The sequence below is a fragment of the Rana temporaria genome, chromosome 3 (assembly GCF_905171775.1).
Source record: "Rana temporaria chromosome 3, aRanTem1.1, whole genome shotgun sequence".
In the NCBI taxonomy this organism is placed as follows: domain Eukaryota; kingdom Metazoa; phylum Chordata; class Amphibia; order Anura; family Ranidae; genus Rana; species Rana temporaria.
In genome coordinates, this window is record NC_053491.1 from 284,164,888 (window position 1) to 284,187,599 (window position 22,712).

General features: G+C 45.0%; 1 protein-coding gene across 2 annotated transcripts; it reads right to left on the reverse strand.

Annotated features, from left to right (window-relative positions):
• Positions 1–3,035: 3,035 nt before the first annotated feature.
• LOC120932379 (securin-like) lies at positions 3,036–19,348 on the reverse strand. 2 transcript variants are annotated; one of them, XM_040344713.1, is made up of 9 exons: positions 19,194–19,340; positions 16,351–16,455; positions 15,458–15,624; positions 14,749–14,824; positions 12,662–12,817; positions 11,335–11,396; positions 9,615–9,690; positions 6,094–6,240; positions 3,036–3,151 (listed from the first exon to the last, which is right to left on the reverse strand). In XM_040344713.1, exons 2-9 carry the CDS (start codon positions 16,436–16,438, stop codon positions 3,072–3,074), a joined length of 852 nt encoding a protein of 283 aa, XP_040200647.1. In that variant the 5' UTR covers positions 16,439–16,455; positions 19,194–19,340; the 3' UTR covers positions 3,036–3,071. The 2 variants fall into 2 exon arrangements, with proteins under 2 accessions (XP_040200647.1, XP_040200648.1); XM_040344714.1 differs by lacking the exon at positions 12,662–12,817 and having other exon boundaries at positions 19,194–19,348.
• Between the last annotated feature and the right edge of the window lie 3,364 nt (positions 19,349–22,712).

Below are 22,712 nucleotides of genomic sequence, written 5' to 3' on the forward strand. Positions count from 1 at the left end.
TCTACTTTCCAAAATGGGGTCATTTTGGGGGGTTTTGTGCTATCTTGGCATTTTATGGCCTTTATAAATTTACGCCCTTAGAAATCCTGAAGGCGGTGATTGGTTTTCGGGGCCCCGTACACGGCTAGGCTCCCAAAAAGTCCCACACATGTGGTATCCCCATACTCAGGAGAAGCAGCGAAATTTATTTTGGGGTGCAGTTCTACACATAACCATGGCATGCGTGAGCAATACATCATTTAGTGACAACTTTTTGTAAAAAGAAAAGTCAAACACTTGTGTAAAAAAAAAAAAAAAAATATTCAATGGGCTCAACATGCCTCTCAGCAATTTCCTTGGTGTGTCTACTTTCCAAAATGTGGTCATTTTGTTTGGGTACAACATTGCATGACCGTGCAATTATCAGTTAAAGCAACGCAGTGCCAAATTGTAAAAAGACCTCTGGTCCTTAAGCCGACAAATGGTCCGGGGCTGAAGTGGTTAATCATTCCTTCTAAATGAGACATCTCTACCATATCCTGTTTTGTAGGAAGTCCCTGAAGGGTGTCCATTTCTTTCTCCATTTTCTGTTGGTCTTGTGGTGGGGCTCCTTCTCCTGGACCAATATTTTTATTTTACCCTTCGGGGGTTTTTTCTACATTCTGTTACTTGTTTCACCCTTTGGTCTGCTTTATCTTGCACCATATAGGTTTTTATGGAGTTACAGCTTCCACTGTCAGCTTGATTGGTTAGAGGGAGTTACAACATGGCACCAAACAGTGTGATGCTGTGAGCTCTCAGGCCTTCCTCCCCAAGCAAATATGCTAAACAAGACTGAGCTTTCATGTTATGTCTCTGGACCTCAGCTGATCAGTTGTGGGTCTTCCCAGAGCTTGGAGTCCTGAGGTCGGTCTGCAGTAGCCAAAGACAGAGCTGGACAGTGACCATGATACAAGCCCAAGCTCTGCATGGACTGCCTGCTCTCTGGGAAGTACCCAAGGGGTGTTGAAAGATACTGAGGGAGTAGTGAAGGTGCACAGAGCCTCATAACGCCACTTGGCTATCTGAATTGAAGGACCAAAAACCAGGTAGGGGTACTTTGTCTACTAAAGTAAGTGCCATATCAGGAGGAAGAGTACTGTTGCTTAATTTAAAAGGGAAGTATGGGTTAAATTTTTAGATTCATACTTACCTTGGTGGATGGAGAATCACATCACACCAGATGAAACATCTGTCCCTTGCCGTCCCTGCCCCAAGAACCGAGTCACCGGTTCTCACAGATCCAAGAGGAAAGTCAGTGCTTCTCCATGCTCATTGAGTGCTAAGCAGTGGAGGAAAGAGGCTGTCTCAGTGACTGAGAATCAGGGCAGCTGGTGGATCCTTACTTGGAACATCAGCAGAGAGTGGACTTCAGACCGCTCTACACTGAAGATGGGGTACAGGATTAAAACACAAATTGCACTCCTGTGACCCTGAGAAGAAGCCCAGCCTTAAAACCTCAGGCTGGACTTCTCCTTTAAAGATGCCTGTTCTGATCTGCTTTGGTCAATACTGCATTTGTGGATGGTCTGCTTTTCCTTCACTACTGTATCACATACATTCTACATCCACCTGCAAATTTAAAGAGGAAGAATACTCTTTTGTATACAGGTGCCGTTTTGGGCCCCCGAGACGTTGACGGGGGATTCCTGTGGCTGTGTTTTTGTCAGAAGACCAAGTATAAAGTCTTTATGTATCTGTACACCCACCCATACAAGCCAGTATCCTCATTCCTGTTCTACTTGCTTCTTTGGTGACGTACCAAATATAGACCTATGTTCTATTTGTTTATCTACCTGCATTTTTATCTATAAATTGGAACGCATTTTTACTCCCTCAGTTTGTGAGAACTCAGCAGAATTACTTATGGGATGGGTAATTCAATTGTCCACCCAAGTGTAAATCAGTCTTACATAGAGACTGAAAGGGTTAAACATCAACTGGTGTGGCTGCACATTGGAACACTTTTTTTATCCCTCACTATCATTAACAGACTCTTGCACAAGGGGTTTACATACTTGTACAAGTGATCTGTATTGACCTCTGGGTGCAATTCCTATCCATTCAAACTGTGGGTATTAGTTGGCAATAAATCTACTTTCAGAATGGTGTATACACAAAAAGTAAATTAGAAACTTACTAGAAGTCATAACGGTGAGCCAGTAAAAAACAATAAAGCCTCAGCACTTTTATTGCTTAGATTGCAGGCTCTGAAATGTCTGACACAGTAGTGTCTAGGCTTGAAATTTAAAAGTAGAAAGCACCTGCCAGTTTTCAGGAACTGGTAACTGAGAAGTCACTTTAGACTTGCATAGCACCTGTCTGCAAAGTGGAACACAATAGGGTGAATTTACTAAAGGCAAGCAGCCTTTTCACATGCTGTTGCATTCATCATCTCAAGCTCTTAGTAAAGAGATGTTAATTGCCATTATCCAAGAACATGCCAAAAAAAAAAAATACAAAATAAAAGTAGTTTCCCTTGCACCTGATTGTAAAGCTTTGCCACAAACAAGGTAGATTGAGTAAAGCTACATGCATCTGCCCTTACTTGAGGGGTTCAAGACCTGGATGGGCAAAATTTGCTTGACATATTTAAATAAAAAACTTGGATACAATTAATCCTTGCTCCAACCACTTCCCACCAAGCCTTTAATGAAAGGACAGCTGGGCAGATTCATGACATCATCTCAGTGTGTAGCTCGGTTGGATTCTGACCATGGAGAACAGTGGGTCACTAACCAAATCAGAGGAGGAATGGATGCCTGTGAACATTAGAGTATCCCCCGTGCTCAGGAGTAGAAGTTAGGATGTCTGCAATTTTTCAATTACACACCATAGCTTGTAGACTCCCAACTTCACAGGATAAATACACAGATTTGGGTTATATTTAAGCCAAAATGTATACTTGCACTTTTTTGATAAAAGTACTTAGTTTTCAAAGTCATCGCAAACTTTTTTTTATTTGAAAAATGTTAGACAATTGTTTAATAAAATAAAAGGTTTATTTAAAAAAAAACACATACAAGTTAGTCACAAAAAAGGTTAAAACAATGCTAACAGTTCTCCATCTTGGGCATATCAAGTGTGACCTCATCTAGAGTTGCCAGGAAAGATGGGCATGTACTTGATATATCTGAAAAAAATAAATATGGTTACTTGGCAGAAAATGTAATCTAAAGGAATAGATTCAGTGAGAAGTGGATTACAATTAGCTTGAGATTAGACCAGTTTTTCAAGTTGGTAGAATACTGGTCAGGCACAAAGATTCTGCTACAGTGGTAGTTTACCCAACTTCAAACCATTGTACAGTTATGATCGTAGAGAATGGTAAAAAGACTGCGCCAGGACCAAAAATGATGGCAGCCTGAAGCTCTACAAAAGTAAGCAGCAACTAACCTGAAAACATAACAGTGTAAAGAAGTGAGAAAAACCTATAAAGTATACCCGTTTGGATAGACAATACACAGATGTAAACTAACAAATCATGAAATGGGCCATAATTAGATTGAGCAATTCCAAGGGAAAAAGGTAACGGGGAAGGGCGCAAGTTTTGTCCAATGATTAATGTGTGAGATCCTTCATCAATGATGGAAGTATGGCCGTAACCTTAGGCATACATCAGAAAAATTGGCAGATAAGGAAGGACAGTAGGTAGGATTGAGTAGAAAATAACCTCAGATGAGGTCGTGAAAAGAAAGGGGTTACTATGGGCCACACTAAGTGTGGCCCATAGTAACCCCTTTCTTTTCACGACCTCATCTGAGGTTATTTTCTACTCAATCCTACCTACTGTCCTTCCTCATCTGCCAATTTCTCATAATTAGATTGATGCTCATTTTGTCAAGGGGAATCGGGTGTTTTTTTTTAAATCGAAGCAGTTTTACCGTTTTAGAGATAGATATTCTCCGCCGCTTCCGGGTATGGTCTTCATGACTGTCCGTTCCTATTTGACAGGCTTCCAACGGTTGCATACATCGCATCACGAGTAACCGAACATCGGTGTGGCTCTATACGGCGCCTGCGCACCGACGTTTGGCTACTTTTGGAAAATCGTGACGCGATGTATGCGACCGTCGGAAGCCTGTCGATCAAATAGAAACGCCCAGGCCTGCAGCCCATACCCGGAAGCCACGGAGAAGATCTCGAAAACGGTAAGTACTGCTTCGATTAAAAAACTACCCAATTCCCCTTGACAAAACAATCTAATGTTAAAAATTAACTTTTTGGGTGAACCTCCACTTAAGTGAATTCCACCACCCTAGTGTAAGTGAGACTGCTTACCAGAGCCAAAGGTCTCTTGTAATATAGGAACAAAACCAGCAGACACGACAGAGCACTGCATCCATGGTGATGATACGACAAACTCCTCAGCACAAACGTCAATAGGTATAGTATCATGCAAAGAAAGCGGATTCCTTGGTGTAAAACCAAGGACTTTTAAAATATAAAACAGTAAAAAAAAAAAAAAAAAAAAAAAAAAAAAAAAAAACCTCACATTTCGTAAATTCGTTCCGCGGCTTGCTGTCGTCACCCTCATCTGCTCGGTTTCCCATACGGACGGGTTTTCCTGTTTGCATCCGGCCGGCGCTGCAGGTTTAAGGCTGTTCTTACACTTACGAAATGTGAGGTTTTTTTTTTTACACCGTTTGTTTTACATTTTAAAGTCATTGGTTTTACACCAAGGCATCTGCTTTCTTTGCATGATACCATACCTATTGACGTTTATGCTGAGGAGTGTCGTATCACTATGGATGCAGTGCTCTGTCGTATCTGCTGGTTTTAACATCCATGTTGGTTTTGGAGTTTGTCGTATGAGGAGCTTGTCGTATCATCACATCGGATCACCGCTATGGATGCAGTGTTCAGTAGTGTCTGCTGGGTTTAACACTTATGCTGGTTTTGGTCCTATATTACAAGGGACCTTACACTAGGGTGGTGGAATTCACTTAATGTTGCGGATCTTAAGATAGAGCAGTTGTCAACTTGATAATCACTGGGCGTTTCCTTATATTGCAATCATATGGACCTTTCTTCAATTCAGTGTTTTTAGCCCAATGCAGGGCTCATAGTTCATATTTTGTTCACCACAATATAGGATCCTCATTTGTTTTTTTTGCATATAGGTCCACATTATGGCCCATTTCATGATTTGAAAATTTACGTTTGTGTATTGTCTATCCAAACAGGTATTTTAATTTAATTCACGATTCATGTTTTTTCATACAATTTTCACATTTATGGTCACTTTTTCATAAAGGTTTCCTTTGATATTAGCGCAACTTTATATATTTTTTTCATTGTACGGTTATACCATAAGGCCATACCTGGCCAACTGAGGTAGAACTGCACACTTAAATTCACTAAAGCCACATTTCCAGAAAACAAAAATAGGCATATCCAACAAAATTCAGCAACTTGGTTGCATTATGAACTACAGGATTTTTATGTACCAAGCTCTAAATTCATGGAACCGCCAGGATACACACCAATAAGCCATGACACCCCGTTGCATTGCCGTTAAGCAGGCCTCCAATGGGGGGGGGGGGGCTGACAAAAAACCCACCCAGGCATTTAGTTAAATTGCATAATACATCCTGTTGTGTATTAGTGGTATAAAACCAATTGGTATTGTGTAATGATATTAATCCTGACACCTCCCCCCCCCATTGTAAATTTGTATTCTTTCCAGATTAGAAAATAGTCCATTATAGTACCGATATTGCAATAGCAATGTCAGATGTACAGGTAACAAATAATCCATATAGTAGGCTTGCCAAGAGGGATGTGCCCAACAGCTGGAACCTGTAGTTAAAGCCAAGGGCTCTCCTTAGCAATACATCCCACATTGCATACAATATCAGATGTGGGACCTCTCCTTCCTTTAGCAAGTGAATTCACTCATCTGGTACCCCTTACCATTGGGACAATTGCAAGGCGTTTCTGCAGAATAGGAAGCAAGTTAAGTCCGAGTCTCAGAAAAAAAAAAACCCCCACAGGTTGGAAAAAAAAAAAAAAAAAAAAAAAAAAAAACACCCTGACCACAATATATTTTCATCCAAAGTTATTAAAACCAACCTGATTCCCAGCTAAAGATTGGGATGTCCATTGGAATTGGTTCCTTGGTTGATAATGCAAACCCATTTTCATACACAAAAAGGGGAACTCCAGCAAGGTAGAGATGGCTCAGTTTGCACTCTTCAGGAACATCAAATGTTTCAAACTCTAGGAAGAGAAATAATCTTGCTAGGAAACCTTCCATGGTCATTACCAATTGATTAAAGGGGTGGTTCCCCCTTAAAAACAACTTTCTTATTCCACTGCCCCCCCACATTCCATCACGATTAAGGCTCTTATTTTTTTCATGCTGTACATACCTTAGTACAGCATATTCACCCGTGCATCTGGGTTGCATTGTGTTCTGGCAGAAGCCATGCCTGCCAGGAAACCAACTGCTAGTGGCTACAATCACTTGTAGAATGCAACAGGCTTGTTGTACCAAAGTTGGTCACATGATCAACTCTGGTACATTTAGCCTGCCCATACATGGTTTGAGGGGTAGTTCTGTGGGAACTAGTTGAGATTCAGTTCCCAATTTTGCTATAGGTTTACATGTCCTAGGGGAACTTTACATCGTGTTCTGGGAATGCTGCTCCTGGGACCTTTCAAGAATCCAGACTCAGATCACACAACTTGCAGAAATAGTTCTTGGTTCCTTATTTACCACCCAGTATAATAAATGGAGGCACATGGAACCTCCCTACAACTGGTAGGTGGATCACAATAGTCAATGTGATTAGTTATACGGAGACCTCATCTACTGCAGATGAGATTCCACCTGGTTTTAGAAGAGAAAAAAAATTAATTTGGTTCGCACAGATGAAGGCCATACTGTCACAAGAGGTTGACGGGGAGTGTGTAAAAGTGGAGGTGGCAGCATCTCAAATCAGATCTTGCATTAAGGAACAACTTTAAAACCAGAACTGAAGCCCAAAGGGCGCAGGAAGTACAATCCCACAGAATCAGGCCCCACAAACAAGCCCTTCTCAGCCTTGACCTGTAATGGTATGCCATCTTGACTAGGCTGAAAAAGCCCTCATCCAACAGACAAAGAATGCCAGATTCTACTTCCCTCCATGCAAGCATCAAGACTCCAGATCTTTTACCCCAATATGCAAGTAATAAATTCTGATGTACCCAGCTACCCCCAATAATGAAATCCATTTGTTCATTGATCTGGAGCAAGCTACTAATTTCCTGCAAACCCACCATCACCTAAGAGAAAGCACAGGATTTACAAGCCAACAAGATGGGAGACATTAGATTAATACAACTGATTAGATGAATACATCTGCAAGACCCCATAGGGAGATTGATGTGCATCTCTCCTATACACTGTTCATGTCCAGCAAACAGACTGAATGACAAACCCACCAAACTTCCTCCAAGCAATATAAGCAGACCAGAATGGACTTGGCTGTCCATATAACTAGTTATTTCCATAAGCCTTTAATGGCATTAGATCAGGGTTCCCAACCAGTGGCCTGGGGGCGCCCACGATCTCCTGCTCTGGTGGTTTGGCAAGCCCAGATCGCATGTTGCTGATCTGCCATCCCAGAACATCAGTGTGGTGAATGAAGCTTCCTGTATAGCACCGGCTCCTGTCACAAAACCAATATCAAATACACTCTGCTTGAGACAACAGCTGGTGATACCTGAATAGAAGACTTATTAAAGGGAAGTTTATTACTGAAATCAGTGTACTGTATATGGGCACATTTGAAAGCAGACCAGTAACCACTGCAGAACAAACTGATCCACAGGTGCAGTGCACCTGCACTGAGCCATAGACTTGTTATTACCGGCAAATTTGGTGCACTTTCAGAAAATGCACCACACCTGCAGGATATAGTAGAAGTCTATGGCAAAGTGCCGCTAAATTGCAGAAAAGGTGCATGTGGCACATCCAGGCCCAGATTTACTCCCTTTGCCGCCCCAAGGCCGGGTCCTTCAATGCCGCCCCCCCCCCCCCCCCTACACCAGGGTCCCCAGAGAGCCGCCCCCCCCCCCCCCCCCCATCAGGGTCCCCAGAGAGCTGACTCCCCTTGCAAAGGTTCCCCTATACCTGGGAGGGATCGGCAGCCCCATGGTGTCCACAGGCAGGGGGGGGGGGAATAGTAGTTCTCCTAAAGTATACAGCAGAGAGGGGAGGTGCCTCTGACCCAGGCATCAGCAACAGTGTACAAGCAGAGTGAAAGTGATACCTGCCTGGGTCAGAGGCCCCTCCCCTCTTCTCTCCTCTGTATACACCGACACTTGAGAGAGTACTACAAGCCCCAGGGAGAGAGTGAGTGAGAGATCCTAGCCCTGTCTGTAGTCCCTCCTGTGGGAAGGTGTGTGTGAGACAGTACCCATTCTCATAGCTGGGTGGTCACATCCAGCAGATCTCTTTGCTGCCATCTCTGGCTGCCTGCATGTCATCGTCAGCCTGTCTGTTGGTCCTGGGAGCTCTTCTCACTGCTCCAGGGCAATCAGTTCTGACCGCCCCCGCTCTTCATCCCCACAGCCTCATGGAGTCCTCAGCCACAGACAACATAGTGCACCCGCTCCCAGCCAAAGACTCCCGGCTGGGTGGTGGGGGAAATCAGAGCCGCCCGCTGTAGATGGTAGTACTAACTGGTAGTAGTTGCGCGCCTGTCTTTCATCGCGGCCTAACCAACCTAGCAACAAGTGCTGTCGCGAGGCTATTTAAATGCGGGGGGGGGGGGGGGGGGAATGGCCGCGAAAGCCATGGAAAAGTTCCCTTCCATCTGGGCAGATGGAATTGGAGGGCCCATAAAGTAGCGTGGGCTCTGTCCATGTCCACTCTGCATATACAGCATGGCACAGACCAGTCATCCACCTGTTCCACAACCGGTTACCAAGTCGCTTCAGTGGCCCTCGCTCTTCAAAAGGTTGACCCCCCTGCATTAGATGCCCCATCTTTCCCAGGGTTACAGCAGCTTTTGTTTTAAATTAATGTTTTGCCAATGTAAGGACCAGAAATTGCACCAGCCTAGGCTGCCTTCCCCCTCCTAGCCTAGTGCAGTCCTTTCCCCCCAGTCTATTGGCACAAGACCCTCTGCTGACCTCTGCTCAGGGGGGGGGGGGGGGGTTAGACTCCATGGCAGAAGCACACACACCTGCAATCCCCACAGACACTACCTATGCCTTTGCTTCATTCTCAGCCTAACTTTAGTTCCAGGTGAGACAGGAAGTCTGTCTCACAGCCAGAACCCAGCACTATGTAGCCATTAGTTTGTACTGCGACAGTCAAGCTTACGCTCCCCTTGGGAAGTTAGACCAATGGAGGCATAAAACGCAAACTAGAATTCCAAAACCTGAATGACAATTACATCATATGCTCAGTTTGTGTTTGAAGTCAACATCCAGGGGAAAGGCTACTGCAATTCTCCAGTACATGGCAAGCAGAGGAGAAAACTACAGGCGTTCACCTTTAAATTGGCAGAGTTATGAAACCCTTTGGGAGGAAAAACATTCCCGGTTTACACTGTAGCATACGAGCAGTATAGAAAATCCCCACCCCAGTAAACACTTACCTTCAGGATGGTAAGGCAAACACTTCTCAATCTCAGGGTAGCCTTGTTTGCTTGGCTTGATACAGGCTTCAGAAATCTGAAATGGAATATTTAACCATTTGTTATTAAGGGCCGTAGCAGATACACATAAAGCACAACCTACCCCTTTTAGGTAGGGCCAGAGATTGGAGGCTTAAAATTCAGGTTCCCACTGGAGAACACATGGCAAGGCGTCATATGCCTAGGCTACAATTAGACTGCAAAATCTGAACCTGCCCTAAAATCAGAATTACAAACAAAATGTTCATAATTATATATATATATATATATATATATATATATATATATATATATATATATATATATATATATATAATATATATATTACACACACCTCAAATTCCACTCCCCTGCTTGCATTTTGCGAGTGGAATTTAGTGCAGGGCGAGTGAAGTACAGGCTGACCATTTCCTGGCTGAAGCGATCAGCCAGGAAACTGTCAGCTGGAGGACACAGTGGCATGGCTGGACTGAAGCCGCAGCCATCTCCTACTCACACGCACACAGCGGACATCTCCCACTGTGTGTTACGGAGCTGGGTCGGTGTTTGGCGGCTCTGTGTAACAAGGTCCTGCCCCCTAGACCGGCTTGTGTGATGCGCCGAACACAGACCCAGCTCCGTAACCGTGGGAGATGCCCGCTGTGTGTGAACCAGCATCAAGGCAATGGTAAGTCTTGAGTGATGGGGCACAGTGAAGCTGCATTCAATGGGTACCGATATGTTTTAGGCTATATTGTTAATGTTATTTTTGGAACTTAATTCTGCTTAAACAAACATTTAACAGTGTCATTTCATGAGATAATTTACAAGGGCGTGTTTAGGGGCGGACTTGGGTGGTGCAACTAGTGGCGAGTAACTGTTAAGGCGACACACACACAAACACACAAACACACACACACACCTCAACCCAACATGGCACCAAAATCCTGAGACAGAATATGGTACAGCTGTCCATAGTAGGGTTGTCCCGATACCGCTTTAAGACCGAGTACAAGTACCGATACTTTTTTCCAAGTACTCGCCGATACTGAATACCGATTTTTTTTAAATGTTTCCCCAAACCTAGATGCCGCCGCCTAGTTAATAAGCGTGCGGGGAACATTACAGCTTTCATTTAAATAGCTGTGTGACTGTGTTCCCCCGCTGCGTATAGACACTCCCCCTTGCTTGGGATTGGACGGGTGATCTGCACTTTGACAGATCACCCGTCCAATCTCGAGCAAGGGGGATTGTCTATATGCGGCGGGAACAGACAGCTATTCAAATGAAAGCTGTAATGTTCCCCGCACGCTGATTAACTAGGCGGCGGGGTTGCGGTAGGTAGTATCGGATCTGGCATCGGGGGCATTTGCGGGAGTACAAGTACTCCCGCAAATGCTCAGTATCGGTCCCGATACTGGTATCGTATCGGGACAACCCTAGTCCATAGTAACCAGTCAGTTGTCAGCTAATTGGGTGCCCTGCACAACAGCTCCAGTTTTGGAAATCCTGTGTCTGACTGGAGTGTTGTCTAGTCATGACGTTGTGCAGACCTAGCGATTTGCTGAACCAAATGGTCAAATTACCCCCTTAAAATTCAGTGGATGAGCATTGAAAGCACTAGACAAGGCAAAAGACTCAATGCTTTTGTGCATCCTTGAAAGGTTAGCAGAAACCATTGAGTATAAAGTCAGTTTACCACCTGAGGTAAATCCAGTGCGATATCAAAGGTTGCCAGGAAAGATGGTAGTATGCTTGAAATATCTGGGGGAAGAGAAGAAATAAGAGTTACTTGTACAATTCAGGTTTTATAGACATCTAGATACAATGCGAAAGTATTAATCCATCAGTATGAAGTTTTAATTGGACAAAAGGGTGCAACCATTTCAATTTGGAGAGCTGCCAAAACAAACTTTGTGCCCCACCCTCTTTAGTCATCTACACTGTACCACTCTACCCAGACTTTCCAAGTGAAGCACCACCCAGGACAGAATGAGATACACTTCGTTGCCTTTGATTAATGCATGTCACAGCTGTGGAGTCAGGGGCAACAGATCAATTGCCTCCTGAAAAACTAGTGAGCAGGCTGTGCTGATGCCGACTTCCCATAGTACAGTGGCGCCAAAACTGACAGGCTCTGTATAGAGGCAGAGCTGCAGCTGTGGGGGGATTTCTACCCCTCCTCCAGCAGAGAAATCATCTGCCAATGCATGCTCCTATTGGCTACATTCAGAGCCAATGGCTGGGAAACTAGAAACAGCATTATGGGACATGTAGTCTAGGATACCAGCAGGCCCCAGGATGATTCCTTGAGAGGACTGCAGCCCCCAGCATGCCGAGCAGGAGGAAGAAGAGAGACCATGAGGCTGCATGGTGGAGGGAGCCAGAGATTCTATTATCCTCCAAGGTAAGAACTTACTTCCTCTCCACCTGGCTTCTCCCGCCCTGTCCTCCCCTCATGGCTGCAGCAACCCTACAAATTGCACGCATAGAAGTACATTAGTGAGGGCATGCTCAGCAGCAGGAATGGTTTAAAGACACTGAGGCAGCAAGTACACCACTGTCATTGGCACCAGGCCATCATGGCATAGTCTTGCTGCAGAAGGTCTATTGTCATTAACCTGTATAGCACCCCTACCAGACAAGAGGAGATCATTGCTCAGGGTTTCTTACAGGGTGTGAATGCAGTTATCTTAGCGATTACAGCTGTAGGCATGGATCCTTCTAGGCAAAGCATGCTGAACGACCCCCTGCTGAGAATCTGGTAAATTGTGCAGAGAGCTGCACAGCAGTGACCCACCACACCTTTGGATACTAGCTAAAAAAAAAAAAAAAAAAACCTTAGACTTTTCTGGAATGGGAGAGGTTATGCCTGGAGGGGACTTTTATGTGTCGAATCATTTGTAGGTGCTGCACAACCTTAAAGGATTAAGGTCAGCTCACCACATCCAAGATGGTGGCCCTCAGCAGCCACAAGGCATTTGGATGTCTATGGTCTGTCATGAGCAAGTCACATTTTAGAAACCAACCTGACTCCCAGCTAAAGACTGGAACATCCATTGGTGCTGGCTCCTGTGTCAAGGCATCAAAGTTTGAAGCTTCCTTTTCATGCACAAACAGGGGGGCTCCACCAAGGTAGAAATGGCTCAGTTTGTGCTCTTCTGGGACATCAAAGGTTTCAAAATCTAGGAAAAATAAAAATAATTTACACAAGCCAAGCATGCAACGGCTTCTTTGCCCAACTGTTGATCCAGGTACCCAGTGTTCCCAATTACTGGCCAAGACAGCACTTACTCGCAGCATTACTGAATGCACCAAGTCACTGGTGTCTAGATTTATAGGCAAGAATCAAGTCATACCAATACAAGTCAGTCCTAATCTGGTCAAGGTAAAGGGGTTGTAAAGGTTTGTTTATTTTCTAAATGGGTTCCTTTAAGCTAGTGCCTTGTTGGTTCACTTACCTTTTCCTTATAGATTACCCTTCTAAATTTTTTGTCTGAATTTCTCACTTCCTGTTTCTCCTCAGTAAGCCCCCCCCCATCCAAGCTGTTCTGGCTGGGGGGGGTTAGTCATCCAGAACAGCTTACTGAGGAACAAGTGAGAAATTCAGACAAAGAAAACATTTCAAAAGGAAAGTTAAATGAACCAACAATGCACTAGCCTAAAAAAAAAAAAAATTCACAACTAGAGGTCGACCGATAATGGCATTGGCCGATTGTGCTGTAAAAGAAAGCAGATTAAAACTTCAGCAGCGCAACTTGCAAATAGCTTCTGTAATAGAAGTCAATGCAAGTTGCCTGAGAAGTTTCCCATGGAAGCGACTTCTCCCTCCTGGGCAGCCTGCCAAGTCAGAGACAAGATACAATGTTTAAACTTCAAAAGGAATGAACTCTGTAGGAGTTCAGTTTAACCATTTAAAGACTTGCTTACAAGTACAAATCCTGTATTTTCTGCTAGAAAATCACTTAGAACCCCCAAACATATTTTTTTAGCAGAGACCCTATGAAAATAAAATAGTGATGTTGCAATATTTTATGTCACAGTTTTTGCGCAGCAGTCTTTGAAACACTTTTTTTGGGGAAAAATTACGCTTTGACGAAAAGTAAACTTTTTCCATCCAAAAGTTAATTTTTTTTATTTTCTAAATTATACATACAAGTGCACCGATTGGAGGCTTGTGTTTAAATTTAAGGAATTTTCTGTATCACTTATTACAGAGAGTAATAATGAAACTTCCGCTTTTCGGAATCCACCGGTGTCACATTTGGTACCTTTCAGGAGGGAGCAGATACCTGCGTAATCCCAGGTATTTGCTCCCTCTTCCGGGCATAGATCACCACAGTGACTGGTGACCTACACCACATCTGGTGCCTACTCTGCCCCCCGCTGTCTTCTGGGAGACACACATCCCAGAAGACAGCAGGGACCAGTTAGATTGTGCAGCGTGACTTGCACAGTAGAAGCCGCAAGGCTTCATTTCTTCGATTCCCTTAACGAAGATGGCGGCAGCACCCAAGGGAGAGATCTGCTTCGGGTGCTGACATTGCGGGCACCCAGGACAGGCACGTGTCCATACATTAAAAGTCAACAGCTGCAGTATATGTAGCTGCTGACTTAATTTTTCCGCAGAACTCTGCTGCTTTCACACGACCATGATTCTAGCGGCGCCATTTGGCTGCTAGTGGGGCGCTCATATCCCAGCTAGCGGCCGATGAAGGGGTTAAATGCTCCCATGCAGCGCATCTCAATGGGCAGAAGCGGTATACACCGCTCCAAAGATGCTGCTTGCAGGACTTTAACATCCTGCCAGTGCACCGCCTCAGTGTGAACGCACTCAGGCTTTCACACAGACTGCAGGGGAGCCGTTTTGCAGGCACTTTACAGGTGCCATTTTGAGCCCAAAAGCACCTGAACGGTGCCGCGATTTCTAAATATCAGCCAGAGAAAACCATATCAGTCAACCTCTATTTACAACCCCTTCAAGACCAAAGTTTACATAGAACCCCCACACAAAATTAAACAGTATAAGCTGCTTGGGGAAATCCCCCCCCCCCCCCCCCAAAAAAAAAACCCACACTCATTCTGCAAGGAAAAACCCCAGTCAACAAAATCTTACCTGCAGGATCATAAGGAACACACTTTTCAATCTCAGGGTAGTTACGTTTGCTAGGCTTGATGCACGCTTCAGAAGCCTGGAAATTAAACAGTTTAACATAGGTAGTTAAAAACTAAAGACCCCTTTATTGTGCAATCTAAGTTTCTAGGCAGCAATAAAACCCCTAAATGTTTCCAACCCTTTTCCCACTATTCAAAAGTCAAATGTAAAATGTAGGAGTCAATTTATCTGGAAACCTAAACCATGCTTAGATGGTGCAACGAGTTAAAGGTGCATCCTCCAGCACTACACATGTGTATGTATAAGAAATAAAGCCATCAATTGTCAATGCAATCTAGTTTCTAGTGCATTTTGTCAGCCAAGCATGAAATATATGCTCTGTTTTGCACAGAACAGCACCGTTTGTTACCTTTGGTGCTCCCAGTCCCTCCTGATGAGTGCCCCCATAGCAACCAGTCTGCCATGGGGCATCCGAGCTGAGGCTCCCCATATTCAGACATGAAGCCATGACCCAGATCTGCCACCTTTCTTGCATTGGCTCACTGACAGCAGCCATGAGACTATGCTGCTGTCTTATCCAAAGATAGCTGGGTCTCCCCTGTAACATTGCTGGATAGGCACAGGCAAGTATTGGGGTGCCTGCTGCACACGCTTGATGTTGATGCATCAAGAACACACAAAGCCTGATCACTGCTCAGAAAAGTATTACCTGCTTAGTAACTGGTGCAGAATTCTTCACTCCAAGTGCTCCTTTCTTCTGTGGAACTGCTGTGTTGACAACCTGCGTGTTGACATTTCCCAGAGCTTTTCTTGGCTTCACCACAGTTACAGAGCTGTCAAACACTTTCCCTGGACGGCTTTTCAAAAGGGTTTTTCCCTTTACAAAATAAAAATATATATGAATCCACACATGCACTCCGCTACAGACTACTTAAAAAGGAGAAGTCCAGCCTGAGCCATTTAGGCTGGGCTTCTCCTCTGGGTCACAGGAGTGCAATTAGATTTACACTCCTGTGGCCCATTTTCAGCAAGGTGCGGTCTGAAGTCTGCTCTCAGATGACGTCACTGCCATTAGTCAAGGCAGCATGTCATCCCGACTTCCAAGTTGGGATCCGCTGACTTGATTGATGGCAGTCTAATCAAGATGCTGAGACGGCCACTCCCACAGCTCATTGCTAAAATAAGTGTGGAGAAGTAGCAATGCTGACAGACAGCCAGCATCACTCTGCTTGGGGAGGAGTGAGAACCGAGCCAGGTGTTGGTTGTCAGCACAGAGACAGATGCAACATCAGACCGATGCTGCATCCGAGGAAAGTATGAGAAGAATATAAAAATGTAACACCCACACGTCTGTTAAAAAGGAGATGGCAATAGTTCAAACAGCAGAGATGACTGCACCCATATACCCCTTATGGACCATATGCATTTCTGGATTTTCTGATTTTTTGCTAAATAAAAAAAAAAAAGCTTACTGGTGTATTGCCACTTTTGCAACCAAACCAGCCAAAGATCTACTTTGAGTAACATTGAAATGCAGCAATGAATTGGCTAGAAACTGCAACATTTGCAGAAATTCCAGCTGGAAACAGAGCAAACACTCACCAGGGATTGTAGATTTTAGGCGATCCTTGGACAGGATAGTAGAAGCAACACCTCCATTCTCTTGGTCAATGAAAATCACAGTTGCCATGCTTCACTTTGTCAAAACTGTAAAGTAGCAAATACAAGAGACTTTGGGGTCAATTCATTAAGAGTTAAAGGGCCAATAAAATTCAGTAAACACTTACGGTAAATTAGGCATAGAAAGAAATTGTGCCAACCAAAAAAATTTATATAAGAAAATGAACCTTAGAAGGCTGCAGTCACGTGTAATAACACAAATGTAAACAGAAAAAAGAAGACTGCGCCAACAAATTGTAAACAACCAAGTCCATATAAAGAAAATGTCCAATAATTTTAAATATGCCTCAGATATATGAATCGGGACAGAGAACACCCTGGTGCACTTGTTGACTGTGAACCACCACCACCACATGGACTGCAGCTTACCAGATGGCAAATAAGTACCAGCAATAAAGGAAAGCCACGCCAAGATGAACCCAGGTAGATGGAATCACCGCACGGGGTCTGAAATCCTCAGTTTAGGAAGATAGCGAAGCCGTATCAAGCAGCCAATCCACAAACCCTATGTAATAAAGGAGACTGGATCATAGCACAGTAACATACAAACTCGGGTTTAACAAACGTCAGATATATGACGAAACGCGTCTGGAACGGCGTGCAGTGACGTCACTGCGTTCTACGTTAGGAGGAAGGGCTCCTGTAATGCCGGCCGGCATCTGTTTTTATCTGCCTGATTTACACTGATGTTTGCAAGTAGGTTTTTTTAATTTCATTAAACCCGAGTTCGTACGTTACTGCGCTATGATCCAGTCTCCTTTATTACATAGGGTTTGTGGATTGGCTGCTTGAAACGGCTTTGCTATCTTCCTAAACTGAGGATTTCAGACCCCGTGCGGTGGTTCCATCTACCTGGCTTCATCTTGCCATGGATTTCCTTTATTGCTGGTACTTATTTGCCATCTGGTAAGCTGCAGTCCATGTGGTGGTGGTTCACACAGTCAACAAGTGCACCAGGGTGTTGTCTGTCCCGATTCATATATCTGAGGCATATTTAAGATTATTGGACATTTTCTTTATATAGACTTGGTTGTTTACAATTTATGTTGGCACAGTCCATTCTTTTTTCTCATAAATCAGGCATGAAATAGCAAATCACTAAGAATCCGCATAAATACCAAATGCAGGGTTTGATTTAGTGGTAATTACTGCATTATTTAATGTGGTAGTTACATTAAGCTGGTTGCCAAGGAACAGACTGGGAAGCCAGCCATTGCGTCCTTAATGGATGACTCAGCTGTCAGCAGGTTCCCTGAAAATAAAAAATATATATGCCTGCTTCGCCATGTGACAGTTATGAACTGAGCAAGGGGCAGGGCTACCTGGTGACACCACAAGCATTACACATACTGGCCATAATATGCAGCCCTTTGGTGATGTCAGGGGCCGTATTGAGGCTCCTTTAGTGGATAACCCCTGCTGTAAACACTTACTCTTCTAATACACCTATAAAATGCCTGTGTGCACATAAAGGCCCCTTTCACATTGACAGGCCAAGCAAGTCTGCCTGTCAGTTTGTGGTGGACCCAGACCACACAATGGAGCTGCAGATGTCAGTGGATATGCGTCTGTCGACACCCAATTTCATCCAATAAAAACGGATGGGGATTGGATGACAGTCAGATGGAAGTGGACAGATGAGGCAGGGAGGGGTGTCAAGATGCATTGATTGAGCTACATTTTTTGCCAACCACCACTTTAAGCTGCAATAGGCAGTGATCATGGACAGGGGGGGGGGGTACATGCTTTGATTCTCCATGGCCAAGTTTACCTGACTTGTAGCAAAGTTTGCAAGTCCGCAAACTCTACACATCCAAGTAAACAGAGCCAAAGCCAAACGTGCCCACAGTTGCAGCCCATTTATATATAAAAAAAAAAAAAAAAAAAAAAAAAAAAAAAAAAAGGGGGGGGGGGGGGTTAAAACCAGTCATAAGGCGGCATCACACTGCTTTCCCAGCACCTGTCAACAGCCTCTGGAGCGCAATCCAAACAGATCAGGCTTCAGAGGCAAGGGATAATTAGTGGTTCCCACCCAGCCTATTGCGGGATGACGCCGACAGGAACCTCTCATCCCTCTAGACATCCCCTCCCTAATCAGGGTAGAGAGCCAATGAAATTGGCCTTTTGGCTGTGATTGGACACAGCCGATCACAAATGTAAACAAATCATGGTAATGCGCTGTTACCAGGTTCTCACCAATCCAGTGTGAGGAGGAGACCGTGGGAACAGCGAATTAACGTGTACAGTACCCCAATAATAGTTTCCCTAGAATTGGAATTCAATTTTGCTTTTTACTTACATAAAAAAAAAAAAAAAACACAACAAAAAAAAAAAGTGCTAAATTAGCAGCAAAAGGAAGCCCCATTTGTGAAATGGGGGAGGTTTGGCTACATTGTAGTATGACCAAGTATCAAAGTGAGGGCACCAAAAATTGAAAGTTTGGTCTGGGCAGGAAGGGGGTAGAAGTGTGTAGGTAGGAGGCTTTATAGAAGGTGAAGAGCCGAACACGAGCCTCCATATTACACTCCCTAATCAGAACTGAGCACAAGATCTGACCTCTGACCCTTCACCCCTCCAATAAGGGGGACAATCCGAGGGAAACCCACAAATACTAATGGAGGAAGGGGCACAACCTACACCCAACACAAGGTGGCGCTGCACTCTCCAGCCGCCCCCCGTACAGCTCGGAGCCCTCATCTCCTCTCCACACCGCTCCGGTACACCCCGAATGATCGGTACCGCCACATCCCAATACTCTAACTCACCTGCAAGGCTCAAACCTCTTTCACGGATCACACACAAGGGTTACTATTACAGCCGCCAACCCGGCAGCTCTTAAATCAAAAGCTGCTCGCTCATTGGCTGCACGCAGAGGCTGCTTTTCCTCGATTGGCTGAGTCTTCCTGTGGCGGCTTGTTTTTATTGGATGAGAACTAAGCGTGTCTTAGCCGCCTAACACTCACGGAGATCCCACGTGTCTGTGTTTATATGTCCAGCTGTGCTGGGCGAGCCCACTATGGAGTTATATTGGGGGGGATGGTAGAGTGTAGTCACTACCTCACTGATATTCTACATTGGGGTGTAATTGGGTGAGAAGTAAGTGAACCTGACACACGTGTTTGTGTTTGTTATTATTATTAAAGGGCGGGTAACAAGGTGGGTGGGGTCTATGGTGACACTTGGATGTACTGTTATCATTGCAGGTGACATGAGGTGTAGGGTGATAGGAGATGGGTGACACTTGTATGTACTGTCAGTACTGAAGGTGATAGGAGATGGGTGACACTTGGATGTACTGTCAGTACTGAAGGTGATAGGAGATGGGTGACACTTGGATGTACTGTCAGTACTGAAGGTGATGGGAGATGGGTGACACTTGGATGTACTGTCAGTACTGAAGGTGATGGGAGATGGGTGACACTTGGATGTACTGTCAGTACTGAAGGTGATGGGTGACACTTGGATGTACTGTCAGTACTGAAGGTGATGGGAGATGGGTGACACTTGGTGGTACTGTCAGTACTGAAGGTGATAGGAGATGGGTGACACTTGGATGTACTGTCAGTACTGAAGGTGATAGGAGATGGGTGACACTTGGATGTACTGTCAGTACTGAAGGTGATGGGAGATGGGTGACACTTGGATGTACTGTCAGTACTGAAGGTGATAGGAGATGGGTGACACTTGGATGTACTGTCAGTACTGAAGGTGATAGGAGATGGGTGACACTTGGATGTACTGTCAGTACTGAAGGTGATAAGAGATGGGTGACACTTGGATGTACTGTCAGTACTGAGGGTGATGGGAGATGGGTGACACTTGGATGTACTGTCAGTACTGAGGGTGATAGGAGATGGGTGACACTTGGATGTACTGTCAGTACTGAAGGTGATAGGAGATGGGTGACACTTGGATGTACTGTCAGTACCGAAGGTGATGGGAGATGGGTGGCACTTGGATGTACTGTCAGTACTGAAGGTGATAGGAGATGGGTGACACTTGGATGTACTGTCAGTACTGAAGGTGATAGGAGATGGGTGACACTTGGATGTACTGTAAGTACTCAAGGTGATAGGAGCTGGGTGACACTTTGATGTACTGTCAGTACTGAAGGTGATTGCTTCGAAGTACCGGTGCTATTTAAATTTAGAGGGAGATCAGAGTGTAGTTAAACTCTGATCTGGTTAATATGCTCAAATTGGGTCTTTGTCTCAGCTTGTCTGTGCTGTGGGCTCATTCTGTTGTGCTGGGGTGTTCTTCCCACCCCAGTGCAGTAGATGGCAGCAGTGGAGTCAAGGTTTGGGTGCTCTTCCCCAGCAGCCAATCAGGAGGGTTGAGCCTCGCTTTGCATGCTGGGGGAGGGTATTTATGGGGCAGACACCATTAGTTCTGGGTCCTTCTTCAAGTGCGGCATCCACCTTTAGGGTGTCTGCACCACGGCGCCCTGGCTTTATGGCCTACCAGGCCAAGGTGTGCATGCCACGTGAAGTTCCTGGTTCCCGGACCAGATTGGTTGGTCCGGAACATTTGAGCTGAGGCAGGGAGCCCAGTGGTCAACTGGGTTCCCAGTTCTGAAAATCCCAAGCGGTATAGCTGTTCGGTGGGGAGTCCATCTGAGGAGAGCCAATGAGAGGCTGGGGGATCCAGTAGGGTCTCGACAATCCACCGGGGATCGAGGTATCCGGACACTGAGAGGCTGGTCAAATGTCAGTCGGTACCTGAAAGAAATTGAAGGACATCCAGGCGTAATTCTACCAAGGAGGCTCATCTCCGAAATCACAATCAGGAGGGCCTGTGGCAGAGATTTCTCACTGAATCCATTCCAGGAGAGTCTGTGGCAGAGACTTCTCCCTAAGGTTCCAGGAGGGTCTGTGGCAGAGATTTCTCCATAAGGTTCCAGTTCATTCCAGGAGGGTCTGTGGCAGAGGTTTCTCTCTGAATCCATTCCAGGAGGGTCTGTGGCAGAGACTTCTCCCTAAGGTTCCAAAAGGGTTTGGGACTTTCTTCCACGTTTGTAGCGCAAAGAGCAGTCCATTGAAATGAATGGGCTGCCCTACACATGACCTACACCCACCTGTCAGTACACCTTTGTATCCTAAAACCCATGTTAAACTCTACACCCCAAACCTTACCCATCCTCTGCACTCCAACCATCCACCCCTTTAACTCTTCCTGTCTCCTCTGTTCATCTTTGCAGGCAGGACTTTGAAGCATTCTCCTTTATCTTCCCAGTGGGCAGCATTCAGTATAGGTGATGGGGGATTTGACCTCAGGGGGCATAATATACATATGAATACCGCCTCTATTTACATGTGACTGCTGCTGGTCCACCGTTATTTACATATGAATGCTGCTGCTATTTACATATTAATGCCGGTATTTACATGTAAACACAGGGCCTGCAGGTGAGTCATCTGTACACAATAGGGCAGAGCTGAGCAGCATTAGTAACAGCACTTCACACTGAGATATCAGGACACAACATGGGACCAAAACATCAAGGGACAAGGGAATTTAAACTTGGATAGTTGACAAGTATGAGGCAGCTGCTTTGGGCCCCACAATAATGACAGGGCCCAGGGCAGCTGTCCCTTTTGCCCTGTCTTAAAGATGGCCCTGGTTATTTCCACATCTGCAATCAGATCTGTATCATTTGTAATTAAAAGATCTAGCAATGTGTCGCTCCTAGTCGGGGAATCTACCAACTGGGACATGAAGCTGTCCTGTAGAACATTTAGGAAATGGCGGCCCTTTGAGTGGGCTGTCCGTTCCACTCAGTCAATGTCGGGATAGTTGAAGTCACCCATTATGATGACATTTCCCAGTCTTGCTGCCATTTCCAACAGTGAAAGGAGATCCAACTCCACCTCTTCCCTCAGGTTAGGGGGCCTGTAACATACCCCCACTAATAATTTCCTGCTTAGATCCACCCATACAGACTCCACCTCCCCCTTGCCGCATCACTGATGTCATTCTGCTCTTCTACCCGTAAATTATTCCTGATATATAGATACACCCATCCCCCTCTCCTACCCTCTCTGTCTCTCCGATACAAGGAATACCCCTGGATGATTGTCAAACTCATGTCATAATCAGTACTGACAGTACATCCAATTGTCACCCATCTGCCATCACCCTCATGTCATCGTCAGTACTGACACTACATCCAAGTGTCACCCATCTCTCATCACCCTCATGTCACCGTCAGTACTGACACTACATCCAAGTGTCACCCATCACCCTCATGTCACCTTCAGTACTGACAGTACATTAGGGTTGCCACC